General features: G+C 51.4%; 1 protein-coding gene across 1 annotated transcript; it reads left to right on the plus strand.

Annotated features, from left to right (window-relative positions):
- Positions 1–10,866: 10,866 nt before the first annotated feature.
- LOC130261617 (basic salivary proline-rich protein 4-like) lies at positions 10,867–12,272 on the plus strand. The gene is made up of 2 exons (XM_056508046.1): positions 10,867–11,651; positions 11,807–12,272. The coding sequence occupies exons 1-2, from the start codon at positions 11,509–11,511 to the stop codon at positions 12,270–12,272; spliced, it is 609 nt and encodes a 202-aa protein (XP_056364021.1). The 5' UTR covers positions 10,867–11,508.
- The last annotated feature ends 356 nt before the right edge of the window (positions 12,273–12,628 follow it).

Here is a 12,628-nt window from a genome sequence, read left to right on the forward strand (position 1 = left end):
CTGGGAGATTCCCAGGAGCTTGTGGGGGCTGGGAAGCATCTCCAGCAGTGCCAAAGCATCACCACATGTCCCAAGCCATAGTGAGGAGCGTGGAGAAGGAATGGGATCACTGCCTATTGCTGGTGGGGAGGGATAAACACCCTGGATCCGCAGGAAAAACCTACAGATCCATTTCCTTCCCAAAAAATGCTGTTCCACCCAGGATTTCCAGGGTTTACAGATTAAATCCCTATCATAAGTACAAGGACTATTTTGCTGTCAGAGGGTTTTCCGTGCATTTTCTCCTCCTTGGATTGATTTGGAGGACATTCCTGGCTGGAGGGAAGCAACCCAGGTGACTTCCCCAGGATTTACCAGTAATAACGTCCTCCTAGGATAACTCAAAATACCAGAAGCAGGTTCTCCAGGAGGTTTCTCCAAGGGCACAAACCCACACCAGAGGTTCCCACACACCCACGGGCGACTGGACTGGTTGTGGACTCGGGTGAATCATCAGCATGGGTGAAAATCCTCTGACCCAACTCCTCTTGCCTTATTTAGGATCACAGGGATGAAACCAAGAGCTTGGGATGGGCTGGAAACTTCTCAGACCAGTTGTGCAATGTCTTTTCCAACTCCATCCCAAAGCATTCCCTCCTCTCAGTTTTCACCTCAGCATCTTGTTTCAAGGTCTGAGATTGCAAAGAGGCAGATTTACAGCAAAAGGCATTTCCGTCCCTGATCTGTTGCAATTCGGGTCTTGATACATGTAATTTTTTCAGGAGGTGACACTGAACTTCCTCCCCAGTGCAAAATGGGAACCAAGAACACCCTCAGATCCCACTGCAAATAAATAACAAAAATAAATAGCGAAAAGCTCCAAAGAAGGTGAAATTCCACCAGAAGAGTGGTCCCAGTAAGAGGAAAAAAAGAAGAAAAAACAGAAATATGGAATATTTGCAGCTCTCCAACTCAAATCAATGTAAATTTGTTTAATTGGTGTGGGATTACTCATCCAAGAAGGTCCAGAGTGGGTTTGTGTTGACATTTTCATGGAATAAACATTGGGAATGAGATGATCTGGGCAGATGTAGGGGCTGATTTCCCCTCTCTGTGCTACAAATCCATGACGGAGGCTGAAAGAAACATCAAGTTCACCCAAGATGGTAAAGATACAAATAATTCCCTCAATTTATGTGCATATTTATTTATTACTTTAATTTTTGTCCCACTCCAATGGCAAGCCCATTGTAAGGCTATTACAAGTCTGTCACCAACCTGTTGCAAGCCATTTGCTAAGCCATTGCAAGCCCACTGTAATCTATTTAAAGCCTGTTGTAAGTCCCTTGCAAGTTCATGCAAGCCCTCTGCCTGTTGTAAACTCGTTGCAAGCCCCCTGTAAGTGCATTACTCCACTCTATACCCATTGCAGGCCCTTCCAAGCTCCTTCCCAGCCCACTTCTAGCCTGTTGCAAGCTTGCTGTAAGCCAGCAAGGGAAGGAGGAAGCCTAAGCCAGGCTGGGATCAAAGGAGCCCTGCTGCTCCCAGCCTGGACTTCCCTCCCTTCTGGTTCCAGTCTCTCAGACACTCCAGGGCTCCCATCCCTGCTCCGTCCCGCGTGTCACCAGCACAGCTCCACCAGCCACAGCCCCGCGGATCCTCCCCCGGGCTGCGGGGATTTTCCACCCTCCCGGAGCTCCAGCGGGACCTTTGTGAAGCCCAGGGTGGGGTAGGGGGATAAATGCTTTCCTGGGATGGACTGAATCCAGAGGCGGCCACGGGAGAGCAGGAGCAGCACAGCCAGGAGCTCCCCAGGACGAGGGACAAGTGTCAGGACTGGGCTTCGGATTCCTGGGATGTGTCTGCGTGGAGAGAAGGCACTGCAAGCCCACTGCAAACACACTGCAAACGCACTGCAAACGCACTGCAAACACACTGCAAACAGACTGCAAACACACTGCAAACAGACTGCAAACACACTGCAAATGCACTGCAAACACACTGCAAACGTACTGCAAATGCACTGCAAACACACTGCAAACACACTGCAAACACACTGCAAACACACTGCAAACACACTGCAAACAGACTGCAAACACACTGCAAATGCACTGCAAACACACTGCAAACACACTGCAAACCCACTGCAAACACACTGCAAACACACTGCAAACACACTGCAAACACACTGCAAACACACTGCAAACAGACTGCAAACACACTGCAAATGCACTGCAAACACACTGCAAATGTACTGCAAACACACTGCAAACACACTGCAAACACACTGCAAACACACTGCAAGACAACTGCAAACACACTGCAAACACACTGCAAACACACTGCAAACCCACTGCAAACACACTGCAAACACACTGCAAACACACTGCAAACACACTGCAAACACACTGCAAACACACTGCAAACACACTGCAAACACACTGCAAACCCACTGCAAATGCACTGCAAATACACTGCAAACCCACTGCAAACACACTGCAAATGTACTGCAAACACACTGCAAACACACTGCAAACACACTGCAAATGTACTGCAAACACACTGCAAATGTACTGCAAACCCACTGCAAACACACTGCAAACACACTGCAAACACACTGTAAATGTACTGCAAACACACTGCAAATGTACTGCAAACCCACTGCAAACACACTGCAAACACACTGCAAGCACACTGCAAACACACTGCAAATGTACTGCAAACACACTGCAAACACACTGCAAACACACTGCAAACACACTGCAAACACACTGCAAACACACTGCAAACACACTGCAAACCCACTGCAAACACACTGCAAACACACTGCAAACACACTGCAAACACACTGCAAACACACTGCAAATGTACTGCAAACACACTGCAAATGTACTGCAAACCCACTGCAAACACACTGCAAACACACTGCAAGCACACTGCAAACACACTGCAAATGTACTGCAAACACACTGCAAACACACTGCAAACACACTGCAAACACACTGCAAACACACTGCAAACACACTGCAAACACACTGCAAACACACTGCAAATGTACTGCAAACACACTGCAAACACACTGCAAACACACTGCAAACACACTGCAAACACACTGCAAACACACTGCAAACACACTGCAAATGCACTGCAAACACACTGCAAACCCACTGCAAACACACTGCAAACACACTGCAAACACACTGCAAACACACTGCAAATCCATTGCAAGCCCACTGCCAAACCATTGCATGCTCACTGCAAGCCCACTGCAAGCCCACTGCCAACACACTGCAAACCAATGGCAAACTCCTTGTGAGTCCGTTGGAAGCCCATTGCATGCCAGTCACAGGCCTACTGCAAACCTTGTGTAAGCCCATTGTAAACTCATTGCAAATCCCTCCCAAGTTCCTTGTGAACCTACTGCAAACCTCTTGCAAAACCTGGAGGTCCATTGCGAAGTTGGGAACCTTGAATGTCCATTTCAAACCTCTTGGAAACCCACTGCAAACTGATCACAAACCCCTTGCAGCCCATTGCAAACCCTTTGCAGTCTCACTGCTGTTTCATTGGGGACCTTTGAAGCCCATTTCAAACCACTTTTAAACTAATTGCAAACCCATTGCTAACCTGTTTCAGTCCCACTGCAACCCCCTGTGTAAGTCCATTGCAAACCTGTTGCAAGCCTGTCGCAGGCGCATTGCAAGTTCATCCTAAGCCAAGCTCTCACGTCTCATTTTTCTCGTCTCCCATTTGCAGGAAGCCCCTCAAACCCTCACCCCCGATCTGAATCTCCCGTTACATTTTCTTGGGTGTTTTTTTCCCCGCGGGAAGGACGAGGGATGGAGAGAGGCAGCGGACACGTCCCTCGGCCCCCGGCCCCCGCCGCCGCCCCGGGGCATCGCCCGGCGCCCCAGCCCCGCCGCCGCCGCCGGGCCCCTCGGCTTCGTTAGCGCTCATTAACGAGGAGCCCGTCTCGCTTTTCCAGCCTGTCAGGGCCCATTACCGTCCGGGACCCCTGGCCCCGTCCCGAGGGCTGGGAACGGGACGGCAGCGGGAGGATCAAAAGCCGCGGGTGTCCCGCTCCAGCGGGGCAGAATAATTTAATAGAGAAGCTGATAATTTATTTTTACAAGGGTTTTTCTTCTTGCTCTTACGAGGGTTTTTTTTTGGTTTTTGTTTTTGTGGGGGTTTTTTGGTTTGTTTGGGGATTTTTTTGGTTTTTTTGGGTTTTTTTTTGTTGTTGTTTTGTTTTGTTTTGTTTTGTTTTTTGGTTTTGGTTTTGGTTTTGGCTTGGTTTTTTTTTTCAATGACCTGTCTCGATTCAGCTTGCAAATCTCTCTGCCAGCCAGCCCTCTCCTCTCCCATTCCACCTCTACCACCAGGGAAAACTGGGGTGGTTTTTTTAATTAAGCTCCGAAATTTTTGGCAAATTCCACTTTTCTCTTTCCAGGGAAATTAAGATTTACTGGAAAGGCCGGGACGGGCAAGAGAGAGGTGGCGGGATGCCAGTGTGCTACCACTGCTCTCTGCTGGACCTGCTTCGTTTCTCCACCCGGAGACACAGGCTGGAGCAGGAGAGGAGGAGGAGGAGGAGAAAGAAGGGTGATGCTGGGGCAGCATCATCCCGAGCATCCCCAGCCGGGGACGAGCAGGTGGTGGGGGAGATCCATGGCCCTGGGACAGCAGTGCAGTGCCCAGAGATGCCGCCCTCTCCTTGGCATTGCCACCCTCTGCACAGAAGTGTCAGCCTTTCCCCGACACAGCCACCCTCTCCCTGACATTGCCACTCCTTTCCCCTCCCCATCATTTCCATCCTCTCCACAGCATTCCCACCTTCTCAGTGCTGACACCCTCTCCTCGGCATGACCACCCTCTCCCCAGCATTCCCACTCTCTCTCCAGTGCCCCCACCTTATCTCCAGTACTCACACCCTCTCCTTGGCATTGCCACCTTCTTCTCAATGTTCCCACCCTCCCTGAAGTGCTGCCACCCTCTCCCCAGCATCATCACCTTCTCCTCAGCATTCCCACCCTCTCTTTGGCATTCCCACCCTTTCCCTGGCATTGCCATAGCCCTCCCCTGCATTCTGACCCTCTCCCTGATTCCCTGTGTGTTCCCAGGCTCAGACTCCACTGGGGAAGGTTTATGTACTTAGGAAATCCAAAGGACTGGAGTGGGTGCACTGGGAGCAGGTTCCCAGAGTGAGAGATCCCAGCTCGACCCGGAGCTGGGATTTCGCTGGGAGTCTGGGTCCGAGTGAAAATCCCTCAGGAGCAAATCCCTCAAATGCAAATCCCTTGTGTCTGTGAACTCCGGGGCCTCTCTGGGGCCTCACTGGGGCCCCAGGAGGTGTTCTGCAGAGCAGCATCCAGGGAGCAACAGGACCTGCAAGGGTATTAAGTACACAAATATTTAATGCCAGAGCCCTAAATACCCCTAAATAATAAATTAAACACCTTTATGTTTAATGCCCCAACCCTAAACATCACAATGTTAAATGTCTCAACAACAAAAAACCCCCAAGCTAAACACCCTGACATTTAATGGCCCAGCCCTAAATACCCAGAGCAATGCCTCTAATTGTAATACTCTAACACTATGTATCCCAAAGCTAAACATCCCCATGTTTAATGATCCAAAGCATCAGATGTTTGATACTCCAGAGCTAAATTCCCCAATGGTCAATGCCCCAATGCCAAATGCCCCAGCCTTAAATACCCCAGAGCTAAACACCCTGATGTTTAATGTCCCAACAATGAATACCCCAGAGCTAAACACACTCATCCTTAATGCCCCAGCCCTAAATACTCTAAGCTAAATACACTGATATTTAATCTCCCAGAGTTAAACACTAAAGGTTTCCTAAAGGTTTCCCAGAGCTAGATTCCCCAGCATGTAACAATCCACAGTGCCAAATGCTCCAAGATCTAAACATCCCAGTGTTTAATGCCCCAGTACCAAGTGCCTCAGAGCTAAATTGTTTTAAGCATTGATCTAAATGCCCTGGTGCTCAATGTCCCAACAATAAATGTCCCAGAGTTATTTGCCCCAATGTTTAGCACCCCATGCCCTGATGTTAAATACCCCAGAACTAAACTCCCCGTTATGCATCGATCTAAATGCTCCAGTGCTAAATAAGCTGGTGCTAATTATACAAATTCTTAATGGCCCAGTACTAAATGCTCCAATATTTCATGCACTGATGTTTAATGTCCCAGAGCTAACTGTTTAATGTCCCAGAGCCAAATGCCCCAGTGCAAAGCTCACCAGTATTTTAAACATTGAGGCTAAATACCTCAGGATTAAACACACCAGTGTTAATGACTGATGCTTTTATGCTGCAACACCAAATGCCTGGGGCTGAATTTCCCCATTTTAATGCCCCAGAGCTCAATGCCCTATTGCTAATGCCCCAACCCTAAAAGCCTCAGGACTGAATGTTCCAACGTCCCAGCGCTAAAAACCCCAACACCAAGCGATCCAGAGCTAAATTGATGATTTATGTGTTCATCAAAATGCCCCAGTGCTCAATATCTCAACCCTAAATGCCCCAGAGCTGATTGCCCCGATGTTTAAAGCACCAGTGACAAATGCCCCAACACTAAAAGTCCCTTCCCTAAACGCTCCAATATTTTATGGACTGATGCTGAACATCTCAGCCCTAAACACCTCAGAGATAAACACACCAATGTTTAACGCCCCAACCCTAAATACCCAGAGCTATTCATCCTGATATTTGACGCCTCAACCCTATATACCCAGGAGATAAATACCCCAATGCCTATCGCCCGCTGTTCCCCGGTGCTCTCTGCATAGATGCTGAATGTTCCAGTGCAAGACATCCCAGAGCTGAATATCCCGCTGAGAAACACACCAGCGCTGAGCTCTTTTGGTAAACGCCCCCGCCCTAAATGCCCCAGGCACTAAATCCCCCAGACACTGAACGCATCGACACTAAGCTCCCAGAGCTCAGTGCCGCTGTGTTTAATGCCCCAGGCTCAGTGCCCTGCTGGTAAATGTCCCGGTCCTTGATGCCCTGTTCCGAAATGTCCCGCAGCAAATTTCCCAGGCACTAAATTCCCCAAACACTAAACACCCCAGAGCTCCATGCCCTGATGTTTAATGCCAGTCCTAAACATCCCAGAGCCAAATGCCTCGATGCCAAATTCCCAAGGAACTAAATTCCCTGGGTGCTTAATGTCCCAATAGTAAATACTCCGGAGTTCAATGCCCCAGAGCTCAACGTCCCGATGCCAAATTCTCCAGGCACTGAATTCCTCAGGCACCGCATTCTCCAGGCACTAAATTCCCCGGAGCTAAATGCTCTGGTGTTTAATGCACCAACACTAAACACCCTGGAGCCAAAAGCCTCCGTGCCAAATTCTCCAGGCACTAAACTCCCTGAATGCTAAATGCCCCAACATTACATTCCAAGAAGTTAAACGTCCCGGTGCTTAATGCCCCAGAGCTAAATACCCCAACGCTACATTCCGCAGGCACTAAATATTCCAGGAACGAAATTCCCCAGGCACTAAATTCCCCGGAGCTCAATGCCCCAGTAGCTTTCGGCTCATTCTGCTTTAAACACATCAGAAAAAAAATTCCCACCGCAACCAAAAGCAGCCGCTCCATTTCAGGATATCCCCCCATCACAGAGTTTAATCCCATTTTCAAAACTGGAAGGGGTTTAATATGGTGCAGGTTGAAAGCTCTACGAGGTAGTGGATTCCCAGGGCTGATTTGGCACCCAGCAGGATTCCAGCTGGGAAACAGCTAAATTCCTGTATGGATCCCGGAGGATAATCATGAGCTGGTGGTTTTTAATGCTGGTAAATCAAGGATTTTAACTGCAGGGAAGTGAATGGATAGACCAAAACAGCCAGTGCTGGGGTTGGGGTGGTTTGGGATGGACAGACAGATGGTGGGGCCAGACCTGACACCAAGTGGATGGAAACTGTAATTCCTGCTCTGGTAGCAGAAAACAGAAGATCTGGGGGAAAAACAAGGAATAATCACAAAAAACCCACAACAAAACAAAACAAAACACAAAACAAACAAAACAAAAAAACCCCACATGACCCAACAAAACTCAAAACACTCTAAAGACCAGAAAAAATTTGTGCAAAAAAAGCCAATTTGGACCATCCTGTAGAACGGGATGGGATGGGACGAGCAGACCATGTCAGCATGTGAGCACGAGATTTCCTTTGGAAAAGTACCCAAACCCATGGCAAATAAATAAATAAATGCCCAAAGACAGCTCAGAATATTTATGCAGATGTGGCCATGTCCTTTCTAAGGGTTCCTGGCTTAGAATGGGGGTGCTGGGCAGTGCTGGGATGGGGAGGGGGGTCACAGATCTGGAGCCCGGATCTCAGAAGAAGTTGGGATTTCACCCCCCAAAAATATATTTGTACCCCAGAAAAGCCTCTTTTTCTCTGAAATAGCTTTTTTCCCCTCAAAAAAAGCCTTTTCTTTCCTCCAAGAACAGCCATTTTTCCTCTAAAAAGGCCTTTCTTTCGAAAAAAGGCACATTTTTCCCCCAGAAAAGCCCCTCTTTTTCCTCAAAGCACCAATTTTATTCCAAAAAGCCCTATTCCCGCAAATAACTTTTTTTCCCACAAAAGGTTTTTTTTCCCGAAAAAATACTTTTATACCCTCAAGAAATGTTTTTAAAAAGGGAGTTTTCCCATCAGTTTTTCCTATTAAAGCCTTTTTGTCTTTATTTTTCTCACCAAAACCCACGTTTTTGTCTCCAAAAAGACATTTTTACCCAATAAATAGTTTTTAAAAACCAAAAGAACAAAAAAACCCCACTCTTTTTCCAAAAAATGCTTTTTTCCCAAAAAGTACTCAAGAGAAAGTATTTTTCTCTCGAGAAGAATCTTTTCCAAAAAAAGAAAAAAAGTCCTTTTTCCCGCAAAGTTTTTACTTAAGAAAGCACACTTAAAAAAAGAAAACAAACCTTTTTTTTTTCATTTCTCTCAAAAAAGAGCGATTTTCTAAAAAAAAAAAAAAAAAAAAAAAAAAAAAAGTCTTATTTTCAAACAAAAAGCACCTTCTCTTTTTCCTAATCTCCTTTTTCCCCTCAAAGACTTTTTTTTTTTTTTTAAGGGACCTTATTCTAGGGAAAGATCCTCTTTTTTACTGCAAAACCCTTTCTCCCAAGATAAAAGAAAAAAAAAAAAAAAAAGTGGTTTTTTTCCCCTAAAAACCCATTAAAAAAAAAAAAAAAAAAAACAAAACAGTAACTGTCTTTTTACAGAATATCATACTTTTTTCCTCAAAAAAAAAAATCCTTTTTTTTAAACAAGTCTTCTTCCCTAAAAGCCGCGGGGTTGGGGCGGTGGGGTGCCGGGCAGGCCGGATATGATCCGGCTCCAGCCCCGGCTCCGCTCACATCACAAAATATCCGGCCCATTGTTCGGGGCAGCCGCGCCGTGTCCGCGCTTTGTTCCCTCGGGACCCCTTTGCATCCACGTAAATATTTGGAGAGCCCCAACGCGCGGGAGGGAGGACGAGGAATTTTTTCTCTCCGCCCCCCCACTCCCCCAACCTTTATTTTTTGGGGCCAAATATGACTTTTTGTACCTTGGGACGGAAATTTCCGTCTGGAAACCCAGCCCTGCGCCTGGTGGGAGGCTGAATGGTCGCCCCGCTGGGTGCGAACAATATGGATTTGGGATGAAAAGCTTTTCCTGCCCGGTTCCCCGGAGCGATCCGGAACCGCGGCGCTCCCGGCTCTGCCATTTCGGGGGGTTCCAGAGAGAACTGGAGATTTAGGAGAGATGGAACCGCGATGGGCGTGGGCTGCGGGACAGGGGACCCATCCCGCCCCAAAATATTCGGGATGCAGGGATGAGGGGCGGCACACGGAACGGGGAACCCATCCACAAAGGACAGGGATCCAGGGCTGACGGGTGGGGGGCAAATGGGGATCCACCCCGTCCCAAACGGAGCCTCGGCTCCGGGATGAGCGATGCCGGCGTTCCGCGGCCTCCGCCATGGCTCCCAACCTCTGTCCCCGGGGTGACGCTGTCACCGGACGGGGAAAGGGCAGGATTTGGGCCATGCGCTGGTCTGAGGTAGTTGTGGGGAGGGTTGGTGGGGTGGGATCTGGGAATCTGGGATCCTACGAGGTCCTGGGGTAGGAAAGGGAAATAGAAAAAGGGAGGGGAGGCATAAAAAGGGGAAGGGGGGGGGAATGGGAAAAAGAGAGCAAAAAGTGGGGGAATGAGGGAAAAGGTGGGAAAAGGGGGGGATAAAGGGAGGGAGGAAAGGGGAGAAAAGAGTTGAGGGACAGAGGAAAAGGGGGGGAGGGGAAAAGAAGGAAAAAAGGAGGGGTGCCGAAAGCAAGGGACAAGGCGGGATGTCGGGAACACTGGGAATAAAACTTGGGGAAGGGAGAGGAAAAAAGAGGAAAATGGGAAGAAAGAGGGGGAAAATGGGGAAAAGTGAGGGGAAATTAAAAAAAAAAAAAAAAGGGAAAGGGAATAAAGGGGAGGAAAAGGGGTAAAGCGGGAAAAGAGGCAAAATAAGAAAAGAGGAAAAGGGGATGATAGGAAGGAAAAACTGGAGAAAACAGGAAAAACAGGGGAAAGAGGGAAAAAGAGGTGAAGCTGGAGGCAAGAGGGAGAAACGGGGAGACAGAGAAAAAGCAGGGTGAAATAAAGGAAAAAAAGGGTAAACGGGAAAAAGGGAGGGAAGGAGGGCGATCCGCAGGGCAATCGGGAGAAGCAGGGATGAGCCGGGATGAGGAGGGAACGCGGGACCGGCGCCTCCCGGCGGCAGCGGCAGCGGCAGCGGCAGCGCAGTCCCCGGGGGGGTCGGGAGCCCCCGGTGCCACTGTACAGCCCCCAGGACCCCGCGGCCCGCCACTTACCCCCAGAGCCCCCACAGCTCTCCCAGAACCCCCAGTGCCACCCCATAGGTCCCCAGTGGCCCCAGAACTCCACCCGGTGCCCCCAAAGCTCCCTCCGGTCCTTCCATATCGCCACAGCACTCTCATATCCCCCCAGTGCCAATATACCAACAGCCCACTCAGTGCCACCCAGGCCCCCAGTACCCTCAGAGCCCCCCAGTGCTCCCATGGCCCCCCAGTACCCTCAGAGCCCCTCATTGTCCCCCTGATCTCACCCAGTGCTCCCAGTTGGCTTTCCCGGGGTCCCCCACACAGCCATTACAGCCCCTGCCAGTGCTCCCTATGGCCCCCCAATTCCTCTCCTTGGCCCTTGCAGCTCCCCACTCTTCCTCAGTGCTCCCTCACACCCCTAACAGCCTCCACAGTGCCCTCACAGCCACGTAATAGGCCTCAGAGCCCCCCCGACTGCTCCGTGTCCCCCCATGCTCCCCCCTCCAGTTTGCCCAGGATTCCACACAGCCCTCCCAGTGTCCCCAGTGCAGGGAGCGGATCCTGTCCTTGCACAGCCGGGGGGCCGGGGACACCCCCAGTGTCCTCAGGGGGGACGGAGCCTCGTGTCTAAAAGGCTTTGGTGGCCACGAGTGACCGACGGGTGAGCCACAAGCCCCATGGTGATCCCCGAGAGCACCGGGACCGATGCCACCCGCCCCCCGCCACCGCATCCCAGCGGTCCCGACACTGAGCATGCCCGGGGTGACACAGGAAACACCGGGGATCGGTGCCACCCCCTCCCCGCCGCAGCATCCCATCGGTAACGACCCGGAGCATCGCCGGGAATATCCCCGGGCGAGCCCCGGCAGCTCCGAGGGCGGTGCTATCCACCCGTGCCTGCTGCCGGCAGCGCCTGGGTACCGCCGGACTGACCTTGGCAAACACCGGGGACGGGTGTCACCGCTCGGCCGACAGGTCATCCTGCCGGTGTATGCCCTCAGCATCCCCGGGTGACACCCCGTGCGGCGGGGGCCGCTGCCACCACCCCTCCAGCGCAGTATCCCGCCGGTGCCGGTCCTGGGCCAGCCCAGGCATGACTCCGAGCGACTCCAAGCGGCAGCGGGGACCCAGGTCACCATCCCCGCGCTGCGGCATCCCGCCCATACCGGGCTCCAGCATTTCCGGGGTGACTCCTGGAAACACCGAGGGCCAGCGCCACCATGCCCACGCTGTAGCATCCCTCCAGTACCGACCCCTTGGCATCCCCCGGGGTGACTCGGCACGGCAACAGGGACAGGCACCATCACGCCTGTATCGCTGCCTGCCCCCGGCATTGACGCTCAGTACTCCCAGGGCGACCCCGAGTGACCCCCGGCGGCGGCAGGGACCGGTGCCACCACGCCCAGGTTGCAGCATCCCGCCCTGGGAAGCCCTGGGGTGACTCCGAGCGACCCCATGCAGCAGTGGCGACCGGTGCCACCAACTTCACAGTGCGCTTCCTTGCCCGAACCGGTCCTCAGCATCCTCGGGGTGACCCCCGGTAACAGAAGGGATCGGTGCCACCATTCCCAGGCCGCAGCATCCCGCCCGGCTTGGCTCTGGCAGCCCCGTGATGACTCCTGGAATCACCGGAGACCGGATCTCGGCCGCCCCCGCTTGCCCCCGACGCCGGCCGCGGCCACCTCCCCTCGGCATCCGCGCCCCCTCCTCTCCGTTGCTATGGCGACCCCGCTCACCGCCCCCCCCCGGGGTTGCCATGGCGAGCGCGAGCGGCGGGCGCGCGGCGCGCTGGGCGGG

Source organism: Oenanthe melanoleuca, chromosome 21, assembly GCF_029582105.1.
Source record: "Oenanthe melanoleuca isolate GR-GAL-2019-014 chromosome 21, OMel1.0, whole genome shotgun sequence".
Classification (NCBI taxonomy): Eukaryota; Metazoa; Chordata; class Aves; order Passeriformes; family Muscicapidae; genus Oenanthe; species Oenanthe melanoleuca.

Bases quoted from the DNA above. Each gene is read 5' to 3' on its own strand.
- LOC130261617 (XM_056508046.1), top strand. From the start codon at position 11,509: ATGGTGATCCCCGAGAGCACCGGGACCGATGCCACCCGCCCCCCGCCA. The intron at 11,652-11,806 runs GTAACGACCCGG...CTCGGCCGACAG, and splicing joins CCCGCCGCAGCATCCCATCG to GTCATCCTGCCGGTGTATGC.